At 44.0% G+C, this 26136-nt stretch overlaps 1 protein-coding gene and 1 long non-coding RNA gene across 2 annotated transcripts; both read right to left on the reverse strand.

The window, feature by feature from the left end:
- Positions 1 to 5621: 5621 nt before the first annotated feature.
- On the reverse strand, positions 5622 to 10674 carry LOC309346096 (phospholipase A2 inhibitor and Ly6/PLAUR domain-containing protein-like). Its single transcript, XM_081869785.1, has 5 exons — positions 10561 to 10674; positions 8676 to 8774; positions 7478 to 7627; positions 6581 to 6718; positions 5622 to 6400 (listed from the first exon to the last, which is right to left on the reverse strand). Exons 1-5 carry the CDS (start codon positions 10619 to 10621, stop codon positions 6252 to 6254), a joined length of 597 nt encoding a protein of 198 aa, XP_081725911.1. The 5' UTR covers positions 10622 to 10674; the 3' UTR covers positions 5622 to 6251.
- An 8066-nt stretch (positions 10675 to 18740) lies between these two features.
- Positions 18741 to 21097, reverse strand: LOC309346299. The gene is made up of 2 exons (XR_014158581.1): positions 20828 to 21097; positions 18741 to 19202 (listed from the first exon to the last, which is right to left on the reverse strand). It is a non-coding gene; the product is annotated as an uncharacterized lncRNA (long non-coding RNA).
- Between the last annotated feature and the right edge of the window lie 5039 nt (positions 21098 to 26136).

Here is a 26136-nt window from a genome sequence, read left to right on the forward strand (position 1 = left end):
TTCTGCAGAGCTGAGGGCAATGAAACTTTCGTTGAGACGACTAGAGTGCTGGTGGCGGAAAATTCATTCTGAATCGAACCAGAAATGGGTTAGAGCTCAATGTCAAGCCTATCAAGTGGTGACAGCGACAGTGAAGAGGGCCTTCTTCACTGCCTCTATTGCATCTGCAGAAGACAGCAGCAGGAAACTCTTTCAGGTGGTTCGTAATCTAACAGAACCACTTTTGCTATCGGGGCCTAGTAAGGATCCCAAGATCTCCTGCAATGATTTTGCAACTTTTTTGCAGATAAAGTCTCTCAGATTCGGAAAAAGATAGACTCCACCATGGGAGCAGGGCCGGGGGAGGAGAGTACCAGAGTCCTGTCTGGTCAAGTTGCATGGGATCAATTCCAATCTGTTACCTCCAAGGATGTGGACAGGTTGCTTGGACGAGTGAAACCAACCATCTGTCTCCTTGATCCTTACCCATCCTGGCTCATAAAAGTCAGCCGGGAAGGGCTGGGCAATGAGCTCTGTGGGGTGGTGAATGCTTCCCTCTATGAGGGAACCTTCCCAGACCCACTGAAAGAGGTGGTTATTAAACCATTTCTTTAAAAAAACATCTTTGGTCCCGGCCAATATGGCCAACTATTGCCCAGTCTCAAATCTTCCATTCTTGGGTAAGGTGAGTTAGTGGTTGGTTGTGGAACAACTCCAGGCATGCCTGGAGGATGCGGACCATTTGGATCCCTTCCAATTGGGATTCAGGCCCCATCATGGGACTGAAACTGTGCTGGTTGTGCTGGTCTATTATCTCTAGCGGGCTAGGGACAAAGGTGAAAGCTGTTTCCTAGTTCAGCTGGATCTCTCAGCGGCCTTTGATACCATCAACCATGACATCCTTCTGAACCATTTAAAGGAGCTGGGAGCTGGGGCATTGTTATACAATGGTTCCATTCCTTCCTCCTGGGCCATGTCCAGAAAGTGGTGTTGAGGGATGAGTGTTCAGACCCATGGGCTCTCAATTGTGGGGTGCCTCAGGGTTCTGTTCTGTCCTCTACTCCATGCTTTTTAATACCTATATGAAGCTGCTGGGAGAGATCATTGGGGGGTTGTGCTGACTGTTCATCAGTATGTGGATGATACGCAGCTGTACCTCTTTTTCAAATCAAAACAAGTGAAGGCGATGAATGTCATGTGTGAATGTATGGAGGTGGTTGGAGGATGGATGGCATATAACAGATTGAGGTTGAATCCTGACAAGGCAGAAGTACTGTTTCTGGGGGATAGGGGGCAGGCTGGTGGGGGGTCTCCCTGCTTCTGAATGGGGTAACTGTGTCCCTGAAGAACTATGTGCGCAGCCTGGGAGTCATTTCAGACTCACAGCTGTCCATGGAGGCGCAGGTTAATTCTGTGTCCAGGGCAGCTGTCTACCAGCTCCATCTGGTATGCAGGCTGAGATCCTACATGTCCCAGACTGTCTTGCCAGAGTGGTGCATGCTCTAGTTCTCTCCTGCTTGGACTACTGCAATGTGCTCTACGTGGGGCTACCTTTGAAGGTGACCTGGATGGACTATATGGAACTGGCGGAAATGACTGGCAGAATCCGAGACCAGGGAGAAGAGTCAGTGGAAGAAGACTGGAAAAAGTTTAAAGATTATTTACGGAAATATTGCAAAATTAATGAATGTTAGAAAAATGTTGGAATGAAGTTATATGGCTTTAGTAGAAATGTTATAAGGAATTAAGTATAAATAGATTAATAGAGTATCAAAGGAAAAAATAAGGTTAGAATGTGTTAAGATAATTATAGGATAGAAAACAGAGAAAGGTGGAAAGGAATTGCTGAAACAGTTAATAGAAGTGGAATACAAAAAGGGAGGTGTGAGGAGGTCGCGGAAATAAGTGAATGAAAGATATGATACTGAAACTATTTGATGTGTTTTTAATTGTTTTGGTTTTTTTGTTTTGTTTTGTTAGTTTAAATGTGTTGGTGTTGTGTAGTGTTTTTGTGTTGTGTTGTATTGTTTTTATTTTTTGTAGTGTTTAAATTGTTAATAAATATTATTTTTTAAAAAATGAAGGTGACCTGGAAACTCCAACTAATCCAGAATGTGGCAGATAGCCTGGTGACTGGGAGTGGCCAATGAGACCACATAACACTGGGCCTGAAAGACCTACATTGGCTTCCAGTATGTTTCTGAGCACAATTCAAAGTGTTGGTGCTGACCTTTAAAGCACTAAACCACCTTTGGCCCAGTATACCTGAAGGAGCGTCTCCACCCCCATCATCCAGCCAGGACACTGAGGTCCAGCGCTGAGGGCCTTCTGGCGATTCCCTCACCGCAAGAAGTGAGGTTGCAGGGAACCAGGCAGAGGGCCTTCTCAGTAGTGGTGCCTGCCTTGTGGAATGCCCTTCCACCAGATGTCAAGGAAATAAAGAACTATCTGACTTTTGGAAGACATCTGAAAGGAGTCCTGTTTAGGGAAGTTTTTAATTTTTGTTGTTTTACTGTGTTTTTAATATTTTGTTGATAGCCATCCAGAGTGGCTAGGGAAACCCAGCCAAATGGGCGGGGTAGAAATGAAGGAGGAGGAGGAGGAGGAGGAGGAGGAGGAGGAGGAGAAGAAGAAGAAGAAGAAGAAGAAGAAGAAGAAGAAGAAGAAGAAGAAGAAGTCGTTGCTACTGCTGCTATTATTATTATTATTATTATTATTATTATTATTATTATTATTATTAACAAGTCATGTCCCCCAGTCTTTCAGTGCATTTTTTACATTTTTTAAAAAAACCAAAAATGTAAGGTGGTCATAGTTGCAGGATCACATTAGAAGATTTCCAGTGTGCCATCAGAATCCTAGTTTTGCATGAAGAAATGGCGGTTGGAGGTTAATAACTGTGGGGTAAGGAAAGGAAGCTTGGGAGTTAATGTTGAGGGAATGATAATGAGATTGGTGAATGGTGTCAGCAGGAAGAAAGATGTTTGTGTGTTTCTATGCTAGCCTAACCCACTTCAGAAAAGCTAAAGCACAGAATGAACTCAGGCTTGCTAGAGAGGTTAAAAGCAACAAAAAAGGCTTTTATGGGTATGTTCGTAGCAAAAGGAAGAACAAAGAAACAGTGGGGTCACTCAGAGGAGAAGATGGTGAAATGCAAACAGGGGACACAGAAAGGGCTGAACTCCTCAATGCCTTCTTTGCCTCAGTCTTCTCCAATAAAGAAAACAATGCCCGACCTGAAGAATTTGGAGCAAATGATTCAGCAGAGGAAACACAGCCCAGAATAACTAAGAAGATAGTACAAGAATACTTGGCTAGTTTAGATGTATTCAAGTCTCCAGGGCCAGATGAACTGCATCCAAGAGTATTAAAAGAACTGGCAGATGTGATCTCAGAACCACTGGCAGTCATCTTTGAGAATTCCTGGAGAACAGGCGAAGTCCTGGCAGACTGGAGGAGGGCAAATGTTGTCCCTATTTTCAAAAAGGGGGAAAGAGAGAACCCAAATAATTACCGCCCAGTCAGTCTGACATCAATACCAGGGAAGATTCTGGAGCAGATCATTAAGCAAACAGTCTGTGAGCACCTAGAAAGGAATGCTGTGATCACCAATAGTCAGCATGGATTTCTGAAAAATAAGTCATGTCAGACTAACCTGATCTTGTTTTTTGACAGAATTACAACCCTGGTAGATTAAGGGAATGCAGTGGATGTAGCCTACCTTGATTTCAGCAAGGCATTTGACAAGGTGCCCCATGATATTCTTGTAAAAAAGCTGGTAAAATGCGGTCTTGACTATGCTACCACTCAGTGGATTTGTAACTGGCTGACTGACCGAACCCAAAGGGTGCTCATCAATGGTTCTTCATCCTGGAGAAGAGTGACTAGTGGGGTGCCACAGGGTTCTGTCTTGGGCCCGGTCTTATTCAACATCTTTATCAACGACTTGGATGATGGACTCAAGGGCATCCTGATCAAATTTGCAGATGACACCAAACTGGGAGGGGTGGCTAACACCCCAGAGGACAGGATCACACTTCAAAACGACCTTGACAGATTAGAGAACTGAGCCAAAACAAACAAGATGAATTTTAACAGGGAGAAATGTAAAGTATTGCAGTTGGGCAAAAAAAAATGAGAGGCACAAATACAAGATGGGTGACAGCTGGCTTGAGAGCAGTACATGTGAAAAGGATCTAGGAGTCTTGGCTGACCACAAACTTGACATGAGCCAACAGTGTGACGCGGCCGATAAAAAAGCCAATGCAATTCTGGGCTGCATCAATAGGAGTATAGCATCTAGATCAAGGGAAGTAATAGTGCCACTGTATTCTGCTCTGGTCAGACCTCACCTGGAGTACTGTGTCCAGTTCTGGGCACCACAGTTCAAGAAGGACACTGACAAACTGGAACGTGTCCAGAGGAGGGCAACCAAAATGGTCAAAGGCCTGAAAGCGATGCCTTATGAGGAACAGCTAAGGGAGCTGGGCATGTTTAGCCTGGAGAAGAGGAGGTTAAGGGGTGATATGATAGCGATGTTCAAATATATAAAAGGATGTGACATAGAGGAGGGAGAAAGGTTGTTTTCTGCTGCTCCAGAGAAGCGGACACGGAGCAATGGTTCCAAACTACAAGAAAGAAGATTCCACCTAAACATTAGGAAGAACTTCCTGACAGTAAGAGCTGTTTGACAGTGGAATTTGCTGCCAAGGAGTGTGGTGGAGTCTCCTTCTTTGGAGGTCTTTAAGCAGAGGCTTGACAACCATATGTCAGGAGTGCTCTGATGGTGTTTCCTGCTTGGCAGGGGGTTGGACTCAATGGCCCTTGTGGTCTCTTGCAACTCTATGATTCTATGATTCTAGGACTTCTAGTACTGTAAAAACTTTAGAGCAATGCAAACTGGAAAAGGTAACATACAAATCTTCACTGATCCCTCTAGCCACCCCACTTCCTCCTCCTCCTCCTCCTCCTCCTCCTCCTCCTCCTCCTCCTCCTCTTCTTCTATTTCGTCTTCTTCTTCTTTTAAAAAAATTTTTTATTAAAGATTTTCTACTTCTGATTTTGAGTTTAGGTTTTCTAACTCTTTTTAAATGAGATTCCTCTCTTTTTATATACAGTGGTACCTCGGGTTACGGACACTTCAGGTTACAGACGCTTCAGGTTACAGGTTCCGCTAACCCAGAAATAGTACCTCGGGTTAAGAACTTTGCTTCAGGATGAGAACAGAAAGCGTACAACGGCAGCGGGAGGCCCCATTAGCTAAAGTGGTGCTTCAGGTTAAGAACATTTTCAGGTTAACAACGGACCTCCAGAACAAATTAAGTTCTTAACCTGAGGTACCACTGTATACAATAATTTCAGACATAGCTAATGAGTTGTTTTATTTTTTATTTGTTTTTTTGCCCCAGAATGGTTGCATCACTTTTTAAATCAATACAATTAAAAGTATATTATGAAGATACATGAGGACCTCTTGACGCACCCCACCCAGCCATGCAAGGAGCCTCTGGTTGGGGCCTTCACTGAAGTAAATTATTGCTGATAACCATCCGGAAGAAACAAACAAAACCAGTTTTGGACTCAATATTCTTTATTGGGCCTGCAATCTTTCATTCACAAAACAGCCTGGAAATTCAAAAACACACTTTGGAGGAGGTGGGGGAGGTATTGTGGTACTCAAGTCAGGATGAGGAAGAAATTCAATTTTGTCTGCATGTTGATGAGAAACTAACTCATTTGCACTTTCCAGACCAATATGCAAACTAAAACTCAGCCTTAAAATTTCACGTTTCTCATAATTTTGCAATGTAGTTCATAAGCCAAACAGTGTATACAAAAATGCATTTATGTGAGGAAAATGCATATATTAGTGATAATAACATTCTGTGTCTATTGTTCAAACTGCATGTAAACGTTGTGTTTATTAGGGTAAATCCATGCTAAAATGTGAGCAGATTTTCAATAGTTTTTTAAAGAAGCTAATTGCCATAGAAATGTCGAGAACTGAATTTAGGGTTAAAAAATTGAGAAACTTAATAGCACTGTAATTTGACAGATCTGTCCATTTCAGTGCCGAAATGCTCATGGCATGAATCCTTCAAAGTGGCTGGCATTGAAAGAGAGCTCAGGAGAGAAACTTCATAAAGGGAATGCTGGAGATCATGGGTAGCAAGAGACGGAAGGAGTTCTTTCCCAAGATATGGTTTGCACTAGATTTTGTTCTTGCTTTAGTAGTTGTGACTGGTTTCTGCTGATGCAAAACTTCTGCCTGGTTAATTAGTTGCAGCTGGTGCTGGCTTTTCGGCATCGACACATGATATTTTATCCATTTTGTAGGGGATTCCTGCAATTGTCACTTCATAGTTCTCTACACCGCACATATTGCTTGTTCCACAACCATGCAGGACGAACTTCTTGGCACCTGCAGGTAAATATGGGGATCATCAGCAGATGTCAGTGGCGGCTGCTCTAGTACAGCAAATGGGGCATGACTCCTTCCATTTCAGTCTGCCCTCACCCAGCCCCCATCAGCCTGCCTTCTGATTCACAACCAGGCCAAGCCTGACCCTCCTCCTCCCTTCCTAAGTCCCTTCAGGGTTACCAGAGCTTCCTGTTGCACTGATGCAACTCATTTGACCATCTGTGCATGAGACCCGTCCACCCTTGCATTTCTCCTCCGTCTGAGCATAACATCCAGTTGGACAAGTGAGCCCATTCTCAGTCCAAGTAGTTGGAAGAACTAGGAAGCAAAGAAGGAAGAAGCAAATGGTCATATATGGAAACTTTTTACATAAGAGCCCCGCTGGATCATTGACAAGCCTGCTTCACACAGACACAGCAGCCACAGCCTTCCTGATGCATTCACAAAACCACCCACTGAGTTCTCCCCCCCCACCAGCTCTTTCTTAGCATATTCTTTGTCAGAATGAAAGAATGAGGTATAGAGACACAGGTTTGACACCTTTCTTGCCTTGTGTTAGGATGAAAGGTGTGGAGGGACTAAAACTTCCTCCACTCCACCCTGTTCATGCCAAGTTTCAAAAGCAAATTGTGAATGTTTTCATCATTCTGAAACCGAGGGCCCCTCCAGATGGGTCTTTTATTGCAGTTCATTTGTGCAACATGTTCTTCAAACTATAACATTGCATTGGTGATGGATTTATCCTGGTTTCATGTGTCCTGTGGTGTTTCCTACTGCATTATTGCTGACTGGAGGGGCTGTGGAGCAACAGAAGTGGGACGGAAATAAACCAGGACATTTGTGGCATGAGAGGGGATGGGCTTCAGCAGGAAGAAATGGGATGTGCACTGATTGGAATTGAAGCAGTATGACCACCCCAATACCTCTGCACATGCAAACAGTATTGAGAGTGGAATTGTGTGTGACTGGCCCAATAGCCTCATGGGCACAAATCATCCTGAATGCACTATAAAAAGGACTTCTGGAGAGGTCCAGGTTTGCAATTCTGATATCAGAGAGGGGCAGGTGATGACTTACTTCCCCAATCTAAGTTTTTGTTGCACCCATCTTCAGTACAGCAAGCGGAGCTGGAGCGTAAATGTTTCCCGTCTCCTATGGTGATGGTAAAAGCATTGGCACAAGAATCATTTTTCCCACATGTATAGAATGTTGTAGTAAACTTGACCCCTGTATACCAGAAAAGGAAAAAGACAAACAACATGTCAGGAGAGCTCATTCCCCAGAATCCTTCATTCTCTGCCGAACTCTGTGGTCTCCGCTCTGCCTTGCCTTTCCATCTGTACCAAGTTCTCCCAAGGGAATATGGCTTGCTAGAGTACAAGCGCCTCCATCTTGCTGAATTAAGCTTTGGAAGTTCCAGATCAATTGTGAAGAACCTCAGTTCTGTGGATCAAAAGCAACCTCTTTCTGTTTCTGACCGTTCAGAAACGGCCCAATCCACACCCCTTACCAACTTCATTTTACATCCACCTTGAGTGTGTTTCCCTGGCTGGTATATGTATTTGAAATCTGACAATGATTCTTGTTTTCCTTGACTGGATGAAAGATAGAGAGAGAGATGGGTGTTTGTGAGCGGAACCTAGCCTATAAAGCTAAAATTTGCATTTATTGTTTGCCCACTCTTGGTGGGCAGTGGTAGAGGAGAAAGTCCTGGTATGGGATACTTCCTTTTCTATTATTATTATTATTATTATTATTATTATTATTATTATTATTATATTTATACCCTACCCATCTGACTGGGTTGCCCCAGCCAACATATATAAAAACATAATAAAATATTTAAAAACTTCCCTATGCAGGGCTGTCTTCAGATGTCTTCTAAAGGTTGCATGGTTACTTATCTCCTTGGTTTGGGGGTCGGATAACTCCATACCCTCCAACATTTATCCAATGAAAATAGGAGCATCCTAAGGAAATGCAGGACATTCCAGGATCAAATCAGAAACTGGGGTAGCTTCTGTAAATCCAGGACTGTCCCTCGAAAATAGGGAAACTTGGAGGGTCTGTTATCAGCTTCCAACTCCTTCTTAGTCTCAGAGTTGTCCCTTGCAGAACTCAGCTGGGAGCAGGAGATGGGGACGAAAGTAGAATGATTTGGCTCTGCCCATCATTGGCCTTCTTCCATACCAGTCCTAATGGGCACCAGCCTCCATTGGATAGATTGTGGCACAGCATGGAGCATGCCACCAGGCAAGGCCAACATCTTCCTTACCAAACATTGTGCTCTCGTCCTTGATGACCACACAGGCATTCAAACCACTGGCACAGTCTGAAACCACAGAACCTTCAGTTCCTTGTTGACACTTCATGGCTGGAAGAAGAAGAAAAAAGGCTAAACAAAATTATATCAGAGTGAAGACATAACAAATATAATGGGGGAAGTTCTGCTGTGGCTCTATGATTGGAGGAGCCTCCCCCCCCCCTTTAGAGGACAAGTAGGACAATGGGGGAGGTGAAATACCTCAGAAAAAATAAGGGGGCAGATGACAGAGATAAATATACATACAAAAGTTAAATATTTGGCAATATAGTTGATAGACAAGAATATTAAGATATTTAAAGACAATTATGAGAAAATTTGAAAAAGAAATAAAAAGGAATTTATAAATTTGGGGAAGAATGAATTTGTCATTGTTAGGAAGAATTTCAGTGACTGAGATGAATGTATTGCCAAAAATGTTGTTTTTATTCCAATCAATCCCGGTGAGAAGCAATGCGAGCTGCTTCAAAGAATGGTAAAAATATATTTCAAAATTTATCTGTAAAGGGAAGAAACCAAGAATAAAATATAGACTACTAACAGACATCAAAGATAGAGGAGGTTTCTCTCTACCGGATTTAAGATTATATTATGAAGCATCTTGCATCTGCTGGATCCAGGACTGGATAAAAATAAAAGATACAGATTTGCTAGATTTAGAAGGCCATGACAATAGATTTGGCTGGGATGCGTATATATGGTACCATAAGGCAAAATTACATAAAAGATTTTGGAATCATATAAGAAATACAGTTTTTTAAGTCTGGGAGAAATATAAAGATCTATCAGAACAAAAAACAAAACAAAACACCATGGTGGCTCTCCACGCTAGAAGCAGTATCTCTCAAAAAAAATTATTCTGAGGACAAATTGGTCAACATATAATCAGTTAAAATTAAAGGAGTTTGTAAAAGTCAGAGAAATGGTTACAGATTGGTTACAATATTTTCAGTTAAATGAAACCTTTAAAAATGATAAAAAGAAAGGATTAAGCTATGAAGTGTCAAGATTTCAGAGAGAGATAATAGAAGACCATACCAAATTACTGTCAAAAATGTATAATCTGCTCTTGGAATGGAATACCAAAGAGGAACAGGTCAAATCTGTCATGATAAAATGGGCAAAAGATGTGGCACACAATATACAAATGATAGACTGGGAAAGGATCTGGAAGAGAGATCTGAAATTTATGGCATGTACCTCATTGAAAGAAAACCATATGAAAATGATGTATCGGTGGTATCTAACCCTGGTTAAATTAGCAAAGATTTATTGAACAAGATCAAATATGTGTTGGAAATGTAAAGAAGTAGAAGGTACCTTTTATCATACGTGGTGGAAATGGAAGGTTGGATAGCAATTCCTTTCATTCTCAGCCTCCGGGTTCTCACCCAGGGTCCAAACACACTCTCAGCTCACCCACAAAAGTCTCGCAATCAGAACAGCAGCCATCGATCTAGTCTCTCACTATAGACTTGCTTTTTATGGGCAAGCCCAAGGTCAATGGTACTTCCTTAGGCTTCCCACAGCTGTGTCCCATTCAGCTGCCCTTTCCACACCCACTTCAAGGTACAGCAGATGTGCTAAGTCTCCCAGGGGGTCCAAAGGATGGGGAAAGTTTCCCTTTCTTTCTTCACCCTCTTCACCCTCTGTCCCCTCCTCGTTCTCAAGCTGGCAGATCCTCCTGTGGTAAGAAAGTTCTCTGCAAAGTTTTCAACCCCCCTAGATTAGCATCAAACGATGGCCCAGTTGATATGTCATTCCATAGTGCTGGTCTTCCATTCTGTCCCTAACAGCATAGTAGGAGAATGGATGTGATCAATGATAAATAACTTACGTGGATCCACAGAGGCAACTAAGAGTGGTGAAAGAAGGCAGAGCACAAGGAGAGGCACCATGGTGTTGTAAGGTAGGGCCAGGAACAATGCTGAGTTTGAGTGCTTCTTGCGCACAGATGTATGTGCAAAGGACATTTTATAGATGGGTCTGCTGTAACATCTTTTAGGGAGTTGCTCCAATGAACCACAGTAAAAGGAGTGTTGTGTAGTGTAAATACCCATAAAGAAAATGGGCGGAGGTGCCTCTCTTATTGTGCCAGGACTTCCTGGAATGAACGGTGGATTCTGACGACAAATTTGGCAAAACTGATGCCAACTTGATGCATTTCTAGCTTTAGGAATGTTTGGCATGTACCTTACATATTGTTACTTATTCCATTTATTCTCCCCTCCTCTATGGACCCTCAAGCAGGCAGGCAGGGAGGAACACTCTTTTATTCTAACAACAACCCTGTGAGGTAGGTTCAGCTGAGAAATAGTGTGTAGCCCAAAGTACGTCACCCAAGGAGTTTCATGGATGAGTGGAGATCTGGCTCCAGGTCTTCCTCCCCCTGCCATATTATCATTTATTGCCTGCTGTGTTCTGAGATTATTGTAGCCAGCTCCAGAAAACAGGGAAAGTTCAGAGAGGAGCCTCAAAACTCAAGGATGGTGAGCCTGTGGCCCTCTGGATGTTGATATGGATGCAGTTTCCCTAACCAATAACCATGCTGGCTGGGACTGAACTGCAGTCAAGCAACACTTGGAGGGTGACAAATTCGCTACCCAGGCTCAAGTTCAAAAAGTCTGAGGAACACTTCTCTCTCAAGCCTCATCTGGTGAGGATCCTATCCAGCAGCAACATAGTGGGACTGTATAGAAGGACTATATGGTAGAAGGTGTCTCATCCCCTTGAGAGTGATGGTGCTCTTAGCTCTGCTCCTGAAGATTGTTGTTAGTTTGTGTGTGTGTCAGAGGGGGCAAATTGCTCTGAAGATTGGGGGCAGGCGATGACACACGCATGATGTCAAGATATCGGGAGGAGTCAGGGGGTGGTGTCAGGTGTCATGGAATCCGATCCTCACCCCCACCCCCCACGGTAGGCTGCCAGGAATAGATAGGACAGGGATAGTTCTTACCAATGTTTTTTATTCCATGTTCACAGAAAGAGGCTTAGAAATGCAGCCTCTTGGAGTAATGGTGTTGCTCTGAGTAATCTCCACCCCACTTCTCTCCTCAATCGTCAACAACAACACCACCTTACGGTGCCCGCTTAGGGCCATTTCCTCCGAGCCTTTTGCTCTCCTACTTTCAATGCTCGCCGGGTTCTGGGAGAAGGTGGGTCTGGAATGCTTTCTAGTGATAACGTGTCAGCCAGCTGCTCCGGCTCTGCTTCCCCCTCCTCCTCTTCCATTATTTCCCAACTTTGTCTCTTGTCTGCCTCTGAACCGTAACCTTCCTCAAACAACTGTTGTAAATCTATACTGTCTTCCTCTTCTCTGGAAGGTTCAGGAGGGGGAGGTGGTCTTCACCATTCCTCCCCTGTCCAGTCCTGACATGTGGAGGCAAATGCAGTGGCAGTGCGGATTCAATGGCCAGCGGTTCCTCCTCTCTCACGTTCAGCCTTCTCCCTCTCCTCCCTCCGCTGCCACTGGATGGGTGTTGCTTCCCCCTCCTTCCCCTCCGCAGCAGGAGGAGGAGCCAGCCACTGAAGCCGAACCACATGTGGCTCTGTGCTCAGTCTCCTCTGCCCCCTAATTGTTTGGAACATTGGGGGGGTCACCCACCAAAATATGGGGCACCCAGAAGAGTAGGGGCCCTAGGATTTGGCACCCCTGGTGTGTGTGTGTTTGTGTGTATGTGTGGAGTCGTTTTGGGGTGGGGTTGCATTTTATTGAAGCAAAAGACAGGCAGAACCATGAGTGACATCGGCTGGGCCAGGGACTGGACAGAGGAACAGTGGTGGACACCACCTCCCTAGCCTGAACCTTCCAGAGAAGAAGAAGACCGTAAAGATTTACAACAGTGGTTTGTGGGGGGGGGGGGTCATAGCTCAGAGGAGGATGAAAGGCAAAGTTGGGAAATTATGGGAGAAGAGGAGGAGGCAGAGCTGGAGCAGCTGGATGACATGTTATCACTAGAAAGCATTCCAGACCCCCCTTCTCCCGGAACCTGGCAGGCATTGAAAATAGGAGACCAAAGGGCTCGGAGACAAATGACCCTAAGTGGCCACCGTAAGGTGGGTGGTGCTGATGACGATTGAGGAAGTTGAGAAAAGAGGCTGCATTTCTAGGCCTCTCTCTGTGAATATAGAATAAAAGCCATTGGTAAGAACTTTCCTTGTTTCATCTATTCCTGGCAGACTTCTGTGGGGGGGTCAGATTCCCTGAAGACTGACAGGCTGTTGTAGCCTTATGAGGCTTTGCCCTCGGGTGGGAAAAATATTGCTCCTGGGAAAGGGAAGTGGGAGTCAACAGACACTCAAGGAATAGTTTCGGAGAAAAGGCTTTTATTTCTACCATCCATGAACTGGTAGAAGGAGCAAGTGTGATAAGTCACAAAAAGCATGCACAAAATTCACAGTCATGTGCACAAGCATATATACCCCTTTCCAGTTCCCTCCTCCTTTCTCCTCCCTCAGGAGTCCTCTGAGCATGAACAGAAAGCTGTCTTGGGACTATTGGACTCTTGGCACCCTTCCCAGGAAAGGGGTTTCAGAGTGTTCAGATATGTTTCAATCTCTTGTTCTGGCATGGTTCCCAGACAGAAAGTAAGTTGCAGTGTGGTTCTTTAGCAAGGCCAGAAGGCATCAGAAAGGCCTGAGAAACAATGGACTGTGTTCCCTACCTCTGTTACAATCTTTTTAGTTACAGCAAGCAGAATGTTTCTGATGCTTAGCTAATGCCTTTTAGCTGCTGAGAAAAATGATTTTGAAAAGCTCTGAGAAGCTTTGAGCCTGCTTTGGTGGGGGGTGACTTTGGGCCTAGGTGAGGTCACCTGTCCTCACCTTCCTTCACTGTGACTTCAAGAACATGTGCTTGAGCTTGCTTTTCCCTCCTCCTTCCCATTGCTTTTTCTGAATGTGATGTGTATTTTTAGGGTGTGAAGCTGGAATGCAGAGGAACCATCTTAGTCATGATTTTTATAGTCCACTGTTTTGGCTAAAGGCCAAGGTATAAATTCCATAAGCAAACAAATAAATATCCACCAGCCATTTTTTGGATCATCTGGTCAGGTACGTGACATATCTACCCACTTCCTGTTTGGCAGCCAAACCAGGAAGTTTGTTGGGTCTTTCATGGGCTGCTGTCTCTGGCTGTGTTTTCCCCTCAGTGTGACATATGTTACCAACCCCTAGATGAAACTAAGGGCTTATTCTCACTTCCCCTTGTCCCACTGCTTTCCCCGCTCAATTGGAGCAAATGACAATTTGGGCTTTTTTCCAGATGGATGTTTGTTCTGATTGAGCACTAAAGAGCAGGTTTTCCATGCAAAAGGAGTGGGGTAAGGGGATGACCACTCAGACCACTTGGACCCATGCTTTCTAGTCAGGGAACAAGCAGGAATGTGGATGAGCCTTAAAGCCATGTTTGCACAGTAAACATGGAGTGGTAGTTTGTTAAAGGGAGTGGTAGTTTGTTAAAGGTGCTGAGAGTTGTTAGGAGACCCCTTGTTAAGACGTGGAGAGTCCTCCCCTCCGTTTGGTAACTTCACAGATAAGAATTAATGAACAGTTTATAATTTATAGTCCTTTTTATTCAGTGATATGGTTGAAAGCAAAAATCCACATCGCTCCACAAGGAGAGCAGCAACATCCTGGATGCCAACAAGAAGTTCCTCCTCCTCTCTGCATTCTTTGTTCTCTAATACAGATGAACCTTCTAGTTCTTAGGGAGGGAGGGTCCCTCACACTCTCTAATGATGTCTCTGCTGGCTGTTCCCTCCCTTCTTTTATCTATCCATTATCTTGTAGCTAGGTAACTCCTGCTGAAGCTGCTCAGTGTCAGTATCTCTCCCTGCTTCTGAAACCGCTGGAGACCGGGGGCGGGAGGCATGTGAATCTTCCCCCTCCAACTGCTCTTCAGATAGGAGTTACTCTGCCTGGAGATGCATTCTCCAACCCTCTGATTCAGACCATGCCCTGACACCCCTATCCCCTGCCCCAAGCTACAATTCCTAAGTTCCCTGAGGAGAGGAGTGGAGAACTGTAGCTCTGTGATGGGAAAAAGCAGTCTCCAAACAATTCTCTGCCCCCTTAACAAACTTTGTTGTTGTTGTTTAGTCATTTAGTCGTGTCCGACTCTTTGTGACCCCGTGGACCAGAGCACACCAGGCACTCCTGTCTTCCACGGCCTCCCGCAGTTTGGTCAAACTCATGCTGGTAGCTTCAAGAACACTGCCCAACCATCTCATCCTCTGTCGTCCCCTTCTCCTTGTGCTCTCCATCTTTCCCAACATCAGGGTCTTATCCAGGGAGTCTTCTCTTCTCATGAGGTGGCCAAAGTATTGGAGCCTCAGCTTCACGATCTGTCCTTCCAGTGAGCACTCAGGGCTGATTTCCTTCAGAATGGAGAGGTTTGATCTTCTTGTAGTCCATGGGACTCTCAAGAGTCTCCTCCAACACCATAATTCAAAAGCATCAATTCTTCGGCGATCAGCCTTCTTTATGGTCCAGCTCTCACTGCCATACATCACTACTGGGAACTACAGCTCCCTAAATTTTGGGGGGAGGCAATGGGTGTTTGGCACCATAGTGGTTCAGGAGTGGCTTGGACTGGCACCATTGAGAAAGGGATGAAGACAGTGGCCTGTGCCTGAGAGAGTCTCTCCTTTGACAAAGGATTTATTCATTGTCCAATTCATGGGGAATCGTTCTCCAACCCTGATGCAGACCTCCTTACTCCTGTCACAGAAAGCTGAGCTGCACTATGTCCCTGGATCTTGCTGCTGCTGGCATGAATTCAGGCCATTCCTCTAGGTTCAGAGATCAACTCCTAAAACAGAAGTTGCCCGTATCACAGTCCCCTGGCTTTGTTGCAAATGCAAACAGGGTTGTAGCCTTTGGCACAGTCAGCCTCTGACATTGGCCTCACTGGGCACCTACTGAAGCCCACACCCCACTTGCAGTCCCCTGACTAGCTCTATGTATGAGAGTCAGATGATTGTTGTTCTGGGTGGGGTTTCAGTCCTTCTGGTGCAGCAGCTAAGAAGCTTGAGAATAGGGACAGGGAAGACATCCCATTCAACTTGTACCTCAATTTCTGCCGTGTGGTAACAAGTTTCTAGGGGGTTCCAGGCACTCACCCAAGATTTGTGTTTTTCCATTGGAAAATCAGGACACAGCAGAGTCTGCAATGTCTTAGAAATATGGTTTATTCACACATATTTGACCTAAAACCTTCAGTGGAGGAAGTGCAGAATATGACACCCCAAGAGTATCTCTTGTTGTTCCTCTCATAGCTATAGAAAACTTGTCTCCTAAGCATTAACCAATCATGTCCCCCAGTCTCTCAGTGCAGCCTCTCCCAGCCAGCATACATGGAGTTCTGCTTACTTCCTCCCTCTTGCTTCCAGAACTCCTAGCCAAAACCCCTCTGTGTCAAAGGATGCCCTCCTTTCCTACAGAGACATCACACACCCCTGTTCCCCTGGCAACCTTCCTCTGTGTATGGCAGATCCTACTGCTTGGTAAGTGACTTCCTTTGAGTGGCTAATGGATGTCCATCAGCACCAATGTTTCTTCAATGATCACCAGGCTGGCCTCATGAGCAAGTTCTCTGGTGCTATTCCCAGTCCTTTCTAAGTCCAGGAATCCACGGGTTTCCTCCAACTCTGACACTTCACAGGATGTAGAGACTATGGGGAGTCTGCCCACCTCCCCCTTCGTAACCGTAGTTTCCAAAACAATCCACAAACCAAAAGAAAGCAGCATCATTCAAAATTGACACTTCTCTGAATATTGCAATGTGGTTTGAAATATTGAAAAGATACATTTTCTATATACATGTTAAATGTTGCTTCCGTGGAATCATGATGTTATTATTCATAGCATCATCTATTTCTCTAGATAACCATTTCTCCATTCAACATTATTTTCGTTTGTTGTGGGCCATATGGTGTCAAACAGGCAAGTGTATGTGTGTGTGTGTGTATTTGTATCCCTCAAACATTTTTATTGTTATATCTAGCGAAATAAAATAATGAAAAATTTGGGGGAAATAGTTTGTACCCACACTCCCAATATCAGTAATAATAAATATTTTTTTAGCGATTGTGAACAATATGACCCAAATTTGCAGTTTGTGGGTATGTCCACTTTTATTTTAATTCTTTCTTTCTTTCTTTCTTTCTTTCTTTCTTTCTTTCTTTCTTTCTTATTTTATCTCATGGATTTGTATAACCTTTCTTAAATAATAATATAAAAACATTTTTTTAAAAAAATGTAAGGTGCTCATTGTTGCAGGATCACATTGGAAGTTTTCCAGTGCCTCATCAGAATCCAAGATTTGCATGAAGAAATGGGGGTGGGAGTTTAGTAATTGTGTGGGGTTAGGAAAAGGTAGCTGGGGGGGGGGATAATGTAGATGTTTGTGTGTTTCTATGCTATGCAAATACTTTAGAGTAATACAAACTAGAAAATGTAGCATACAGATCTTTACCCATCCCTCTAACCACCCCACTTCTTCTTCTTAAAAAATATATATATATTAAAGATTTTCTACATCTGATTTTGACGTTTGGTTATCTAATTCATTTTAAATGAGATTCCTCTCTTATTTATGTAGAATAATTTCGGACATAGCTAAGGGGTGTTTCTGTTTTGTTTTTTGTCTTTTGGTCCCAGAATGGCCGAATAACTTTTTGAATCAATACAGTGGTACCTCGGGTTAAGAACTTTATTCATTCTGGAGGTCTGTTCTTAACCTGAAACTGTTCTTAACCTGAGGTACCACTTTAGCTAAAGGGGCCTCCCACTGCCGCCATGCCACCACCGCGTGATTTCTGTTCTTATCCTGAAGCAAAGTTCTTAACCTGAGGTATTATTTCTGGGTTAGCGGAGTCTGTAACCTGAAGCATCTGTAACCTGAAGTGTCTGTAACCCAAGGTACCACTGTACAAATAAAAATGTATTATGAAGAAACACGAGTATCTCTTGCAGTCTCACCAGCACACAGCACCCCACCCAGCCATGCAAGGAGCCTCTGGTTGGGACCTTCCCTTCATTAAATTATTGCTGACAACCATCTGGAAGAAACAAACAAAACCATTTTTGGACTCAATATTCTTTATTGGGCCTGCAATCTTTCATCCAGAAAACAGTATTGAACCCCTAAAACACACTTGGAGGAGGAGGGAGACACATTGTGGTACCCAAGTGAGGATGAGGAAAAAATACAATTTTGTCTGCATGTTAATGAGAAACTAACTCATTTGCACTTCCCAGTCCAATATGCAAACTAAAACTCAGTTACACTTATTTCACATTTCTCAGAATTTTGCAGTGTAGTTCTTCAACCAAACAGTGTATACGGAAATGCATTTTTGTGGGGAAAGTGCCTAAAGTGCATATTTTAGTGATATTAACATATATATACATATATATATATGGCTTGCCGATCAGAAGGTCGGCGGTTCGAATCCCAGCGACGGGGTGAGCTCCCATTGCTCAGTCCCTGCTCCTGCCAACCTAGCAGTTCGAAAGCACGTCAAAGTGCAAGTAGATAAATAGGTACTGCTCTGGCAGGAAGGTAAACGGCGTTTCCATGCACTGCTCTGGTTCGCCAGAAGCGGCTTAGTCATGCTGGCCACATGACCCAGAAGCTGTACACCGGCTCCCTCGGCCAGTAAAGCAAGATGAGCACCGCAACCACAGAGTCAGTCACAACTGGACCTAATGGCCAGGGGTCCCTTTACCTTTACTTTTAACATATATACAAATGCATTATATTAGGGGGAAATGCTAGCAAAACCCTATATTAGCCAAACTGCAAGTACAAATTGTGTTAATTAGGAGAAATGCATGCTAAAATGTGGATGGATTTTTCAATAGTTGTTTTTTTAATGCAGATTTATGTGAGGGGAGTGCATATATTCATGATAATAACATTTATAAAATCATAAAAATTATAAAAAAGGCAATGCTGGTAAAACTGCATGTACAAATTGTGTTAAGCAGGAGACCTTCAAGCTAAAACATGGACAGATTTTCAATAGCTATATTTTTTAAAAAAGCAAATTGCTGTAGAAATGTGGAGAACTGAATTTAATGTTCTTTTAAAAAATGAGAAACCTAAGAGCACTGGAATGTGACAGATTTGTCCATTCCTTTGCCTAGCTGAATGGCGTGGAGAGAGAGTTTAGGAGGGGAACTTCATGAAGAGAATGCTGGAGACACTGGGTAGAAGAAGAAGGAAGGAATTCTTCCCCAAGATATGGTGAGTGCAAGCCTCTGATGTTGTTTTGGTACTTGTGGCTGGTTTTTGAGTTACTCCTGATTTTTGAGTTGTAGCTGATGCAGGAGTTGGAGGTTTTGCAGTAGTTGGGAGAGTGTCACACGATATTTCATCCATTTTGTAGGGGATTCCTCCAATTTTCAATTCAAAGTCCTTTACACCGCACATATTGCTTGTTCCGCAACCCAGCAGGACGAACTTCCTGGCACCTGCAGGTAGACATGTTCATCAACAGCAGGAATTAGTGAAGCCTGCTCTAGTAGAACAAATGGGGCATGGCCCCTTCAACATCAGTCTGCCCTCAGCCACCCCTCGGCCCCACAACCAGTCTTGACCACCAGCTTCCTCCTCCCGAGTCTCAGTGTTGCCCCTTGTAGAATGGAGCAGGGAAGAGGATGGGGACCAAACCAGAGTCAGTTTACTCTGCTTGTCAGGGGCTCCTCCCATGCCTATTGGCAATGGTCCAATACCAAAGGCACTGGCTTGGGCTTAACATTGTGTGGGACCAGTGTCGCACCACATGGATGATGTCACGGGCCTAGGACATCTCACATGTGTCCCACGCCTATGACATCACACATGCAATGCGCATCACACATGCGACACCAGGAGGTGGTTGAGTGCCACGCAGCTTCAATGGCTGCGGTTCTACCTCTCTCATGCTTGGGAGGAACCACTGATGCTGCATCATGCTCGCCACTCAAGGGATAAAGATGTCTTTATGTTGAGCATGCGAAATAGGTGTTTTTTGCTCCACCCACTTCTGATTCTGCTCCACCCATCACTGGCATCTAACCTCTAAGAAGGGAATTTATTTAGTTATTGAATTTATATCCTACCCTCCCTCTCAAAAGAGCCTGGGGCAGTGAACATAGGCATAATTTATTTTTATTATTGTTGTTGTTGCTGTTTGTTTTTTTAAAAAAATCACCTTCTGTCTGAAAAAGGGACCCCACCTTTACCCCTCGTAACTCAAGGTGGCATATTTGGTTCTCACAACCATCACTGCCCTATTTTATGTTCACAATGTGGCTTGCATGGACTCCAACTGAGCCTCTTTCCTATACCAGGCCTCAGCTACAGCTCCATTCCCAGTATGCATTTCCAATAATAAGCATATTACTTATTCTTCCGTGCCAAGTGTTTCTCTGTGTGACTGCATCAAGGTAAGCCTCCTCTCCTAACAAGTATTCAGAAGCTGAAAGCCTCCAAGCTGTGTGCTAAGTCTGCATATCAGTCAATAGTATTCAGAATCATCTGGTAAAACACAGCCCTCTTGGCTAATAGGCATTGGCAGCCTTATCCTTCATAAATATTTCTAATACATTTTTGAAGGCCATCCAGTGTGGTGGCCATGATCCCTAGATCTCATGGGACCAATTCCCATCATTCAACTATGCACTGGGCAAAGAAATATTTTCTTTTGGTCATCAAGAATGTTCCAACATTTAGCTTGATTGAATGGTCCCAAGTTCTACTCAAATGAAAAGGACTTATGTGAATGGGCCCAGATTCAATCATACACTCATGACACTTTAGCGCTCCAAAGAACGATGCACACATGCCATTAGCACCTTATCATGGGTGCAATCCCACCATGCTATGGCAAAGCACCTGTTCATTTCAATGATGCTCGCAGCAGAGAATATCCTGGGAGATTGTTCCCCAAGAGTCAGGGCTGCAAGTCTGTTGTTCTGTCACCTGAAATAGTCATCTCATCTTGCCTGATGGTTGGTCCACCTCTAGATCCTCCAGAGGCAGCATTCCCCTCCCACCTGCTCTCCCCACCCCACGGAATCCCTCCTCCTCCCTTGCTAAGTCCCTTCAGGGTTACCAGAGCTTCCTGTTGCACTGATGCAACTGTTTTGAGCATCTCTGCATGAGACTGATCTATTCGCGCAATCATTCACCGTCTGAGCATAACATCCAATTGGACAAGTGTACCCATTCTCAGTCCAAGTAGTTGGAAGAGCTAGGAAGCAAAGAAGAAAGAAGCAAATTGTCATATATGGAAAGTTTTTGCATAAGAATCTCCGAAGAGCCCCGCTGGATCATTGACAAGCCTGCTTCACACAGACACAGCAGCCGCAGCCTTCCTGATGCATTCACACAACCACCCACTGAGTCCTCCCCCCCCCACCAGCTGTTTGTTAGCATATTCTTTGTCAGAATGAAAGAATGAGGTCTAGAGACACAGGTTTGACACCTTTCCTGTCTTGTGTTAGGATGAAAGGTGTGGAGGGACTAAAACTTCCTCCACTCCACCCTGTTCATGCCAAGTTTCAAAAGCAAATTGTGGCTGTTTTCATCATTCTGAAACCGAGGGCCCCTCCAGATGGGTCTTTTATTGCAGTTCATTTGTGCAACATGTTCTTCAAACTATAACATTGCATTGGTGATGGATTTATCCTGGTTTCATGTGTCCTGTGGTGTTTCCTACTGCATTATTGCTGACTGGAGGGGCTGTGGAGCAACAGAAGTGGGACAAAAATAAACCAGGACATTTGAGGCATGAAAGGGAATGGGCTTTCAGCAGGAAGTGATGGGATGTGCACTGATTGGAAATGAAGCAGTATGACCACCCCAATACCTCTGCACATGCAAACAGTATTGAGAGTGGAATTGTGTGTGACTGGCCCAATAGCCTCATGGGCACAAATCATCCTGAATGCACTATAAAAAGGACTTCTGGAGGTGTCCAGGTTTACAATTCTGATATCAGAGGGGCAGGTGACGACTTACCTCCCCACTCTAAGTCTTTGTTGCACCCATCTTCAGCACAGCAAGCAGAGCTGTGGTGCAAATAACTCCCGTCTCCTACGGTGATGGCAAAAGCATTGGCGCAAGAATTTCTTTTTCCACAATCATAGAATTTTGTATTGAAGCTGATACCTATTTACCGGAAGAGAAAAAAGACAAATGGTCAGGAGAGCCCATTCCCCAGAATCCTTCACTCTCTGCCTAACTCCATTGTCTCTGCTCTGCCTTCCCCTTCCATCTGTTCCAAGTTCTCCCAAGGGAATATGGCTTGCTGGAGTACAAGCGCCTCCATCTTGCTGAAGTAAGCTTTGGAAGTTCCAGATCAATGGTGAAGAACCTCAGGACTGCAGACCAAAGGCAACCTCTTTCTGTATTTGACCCTTCAGAACCGGCCCAATCTACACCCCTTACCAACTTCGTTTTACATCATCCTTGAGTGTCTTTGCCTGGCTGGTATTTGTCATTGAAATCTGATAATGATTTCTGTTTTCCTTGACCGAGTGGAAGATAGAGAGAGAGATGGGTGTTTGTGGGCAGAACCTAGCCTATCAAGCTAAAATTTACATTTATTGCTTTGCCCACTTTTGCTTATGACCCTGCCCAGTCAGGTTTGTGGCCCTCAAAACAGAATGTGGCCCTCAGCTTAAAAGGGAATTCTGCTCTAGAACACTGGAGCATGCCACCAGGTAAGGCCAACATCTTTCTTACCAAACATTGTGCTTTCGTCCTTGATGACCACGCAGGCATCCAAACCACTGGCACAGTCTGAAACCACAGAACCTTCAATTCCTTGTTGACACTTAAGGGCTGGAAGAAGAAAGTAAAGGCTGAGCAAAATTACCGTATATCAGGGTGAAGACATAACAAATATAATGGAAGAAGTTCTGCTGTGGCTCTATGATTGGAGGAACCTCCCCCCCCCCTTGAGAGGACAATTAGGACAATGGGAGAGGTTAAATACCTCAGAAAAAATAAGGGGGCAGATGACGGAGATAAATATACATACAAAATTAAATATTTGGGAATATAGTTGATAGACAAGAGTATTAACATATTTAAAGACAATTAGGAGAAAATTTGGAAAAGAAATAAAAAGGAATTTAGAAATTTGGGGAAGAACTAGGAAGCAAAGAAGAAAAAGCATATTTTCATCATATGGAAATGAATGAATTCCTATGCCCCACAAATAACCCAGAGATGCATTTTAAATAAAAGCACACATTCTACTCATGTAAAAACACCAGGCAGGCCCCACAAATAACCCAGAGATGCTTTTTAAATAAAAGGACACATTCTACTCATGTAAAAACACACTGATTCCCGGACTGTCCGTGGGCCAGATTTACAAGGCAATTGGGCTGGTTCCAGCCCAGGCCTTAGTTTGCCTACCCATGATCTGGATGGTACAAGGTCATATTCCATTCCTTCCACTGTTTACAGACTAGTGTACGAGCCGCAGCCACAAATAACACACAGAGTACATATCCAAACTCTGCCCTTAAAATTCCGATCTGGAGTTCTTCCTTGGCACAGTTAAAACCATAAGAAAGCATAAGAATGCACAAAGCACCTTGTCCGCTCCCTTTCTTTCTTGGCTGTTGTAAGGATTCTCAAGCTTCTAAGAAAACATTCAGCTACCTTCAAAAAGCCAAGCCCAGTTCTTTTGGCAGCTGATTGATTGTAGCCAATAACATATGTCAGTCCAGGAGCACCTCTTGATTCATGCCAATTGTCCGAATTATGGAGGAACCAACCGCAAATCATGCCAGAGATGGAGGCTTGTCCATGGCAAGGACACTCCCAGGTTGCACCCGCTCTGTCTTTCAAGTTGGCAGACACGGGCTTGAGCAGCACAGTGGGGTGCAGTGAGCTCCCCCAATCCCACTGGGGACCATTGCCAATAAATCCTGGCTTTCCCCTGCCTGAATGGCAGCATGGAGCTACTGGCATTGAGTTCGTGATGTAGCCAGAAACCTACATGGATTTATCTAATCCTGCTTTCGTTCCAGCTAATGCAGTACACACCACCCAACCTTGTGGCAGTGAGTTTTAGAAGGTGGCTATGGATTGTTGTGCAAGAGGAAGCACTTCTTTCATCAGGCCTAAACTGGTTGCTAATTGTCTTAATTGGATGGCTCAAGTCAGGAATGAGTCTGTGTGGCCCTCCAGATGTTGTTGGGACTACAATTCCTATCATCTCTGACAATGGCACATCCTGGTCATCATTAGAGATCCTTTCCAAAAATTCCACTCATACAATGTTCTCCCTGGAATCTGGACTTCCAAATTACCTGTTCTTCCTCCCAACATGAAAAAGATCTGTTGGGAATTTTCCATTGTTCCATTTTTATTTTTTTTAAAGATTATTCCTTTATATCACTTGGATTATAAACTACTAAAGATTATAGCAGCATACAGCCATAAAACTTTAACAATAAACAGTTCAACAGTTCTCAGAAATGAAATCAGATATGCATCCTTCAGGAACGTCAGCAAAAAATTCAATAGAATAAAATAAAGGTTTTAGCTCGACAAAATGTGTACCATGTCGGAAAGTGTCTAACTATTCTTCATGCATTGCCTCCAGTACATGCAGCATCACGGGGGGGGGGGGACACCCCATAGATGGTTGCAGTGAATGGGCAGCTATATAGACAATACTAGCCTATTCCTTGGAGGAAAGCCTGCCAATCAAACTGGTAGCTGTGGTGCCAGCATGGAAGCATGGTTGGAAGCATGGAGTTATCTTTGGATGGCACTGAGACATGGTGATGGAAAGGTGGGGATTCTACAGATGCCTCAGCAGGAGCATGGAATGGGGAACTGCATGGCTCCAATCTCATGGTCACTCCAGCCCAGACCTGTTCAGGTAAGCATCTTCACATGCTGCTACTGTGAACTTAAGATGCACAGCTGATATTTGCGTGCAGTATGGAGATGGTGTACTGCAAGCACCCATTTTCTCTGGCATAATTTCTGCCAATCCCTGTTCCGCCTGCAGCATGTTGAGAAAGCCAAGAGAAGGACAACTGGGAGCAGGAAACTATTGAGGCAATAGCATTAGGCTGGTTAGATGTCAGGCAGCATAGCTACCCATCCAAAATATGCATCTTGGGTGGTAGTCCTACTCAGAGTAGACCCATTGAAGTTAGTGGACATAATTTAGGTTCATTTGTTGTGATAGATATACTCTGAGCAGGACTTAGCTGAATAAAACTCACTGCATATTTGAGCCACTGCTTTTAAAATTTACAGCGGGCTTAACAGTTGTTCTAACAGCAGCGGTTTGATCTCCAGACAGATTACTACCATTCTCCTTGTTGCCAAATCCACCCACTGAAGTGCTAGTCTTGAAGTCCAAACACAGACACTAGCCCTTGATTGATTACTGGTGGATTGATTATTGAATTTCTATACCAATTAAAAATATCTCTAAGTGGTGTGCAAAAAGCTGAGGCAAAAACAGACAAACAAAATATTACAAAAGCACACATTAATTTTGTTACATTAATCCAAAATTACACACACACATTCATTTTCCTTCTGACACACCCTTCCCCTTCCCCTTCCCCTCCGGGTTCTCACCCAGGGTCCAAACAAACTCTCAACACACCCATAAAAGTCTCACAACTAAAGAATTTCTGGGAACAGCAGATATCACCCTAGTCTCTCACTCTAGAATTGCTTTTTTATGGGCAGGCCCAAGAAGGACAGTTTTTAACCCTCCTAGATTAGCATCAGATGATGGCACAGTTGGTATGTCATTTCAACGTCCTGGCCTTCCAACAGCATAGTAGGAGAATGGATGTGATAAATAACTTACGTGGATCCTGAGAGGCAACTAAGAGTGGCGAAAGAAGGCAGAGAACAAGGAGAGGCACCATGATGTCAGAAGGTATGGCTAGGGACAAGGCTGAGCTTGAGTGCTTCTGGTGCCCAAATTTATGCGCAGAGGGCATTTTATAGATAACGTCTGCAATAACGTAACTGAGGCAGTTGCTCCAATGAAATGCAGTAATTGTGTAGTATAAATACCTGTAAAGCAATTGGGTGGAGATGCCCGTCTTATTGTGTTGTGCAATGCATTCCTAGGGTGCAAGGACTTCCTGGAATGAATGGTGGATTCTGACAATAAAATTTATGGCAAACTTGATGCACGATGCAAACCTTTAGGTCCGTTTGACACACATCTTACATATTATTTGACACACATCTCACATCTTCAGATATCTCATGGGCTTTCACGTGGAAGATGGCGCAAGCTTGTTTTCTCCTGCGCCAGAGTGTAGGACTCAAACCAATGGCTTCGAGTTACAAGAAAGGAGATTCCGACTAAACATCAGGAAGAACTTTATGTCACTAAGAACTGTTTGACAGTGGAAT

The sequence above is a fragment of the Podarcis erhardii genome (genome assembly GCF_964252035.2).
Source record: "Podarcis erhardii genome assembly, chromosome: 7".
In the NCBI taxonomy this organism is placed as follows: domain Eukaryota; kingdom Metazoa; phylum Chordata; class Lepidosauria; order Squamata; family Lacertidae; genus Podarcis; species Podarcis erhardii.

What these genes read in the sequence shown, in the direction of transcription:
- LOC309346096 (XM_081869785.1), bottom strand. Translation starts at nt 10,621, where the DNA reads ATGGTGCCTCTCCTTGTGCTCTGCCTTCTTTCACCACTCTTAGTTGCC. An exon ending in AGTTGCCTCTGTGGATCCAC is followed by an intron (nt 8,775 to 10,560) that starts GTAAGTTATTTA and finishes TTCTTCTTCCAG; the next exon opens with CCATGAAGTGTCAACAAGGA. An exon ending in GGACGAGAGCACAATGTTTG is followed by an intron (nt 7,628 to 8,675) that starts GTAAGGAAGATG and finishes TCTGGTATACAG; the next exon opens with GGGTCAAGTTTACTACAACA.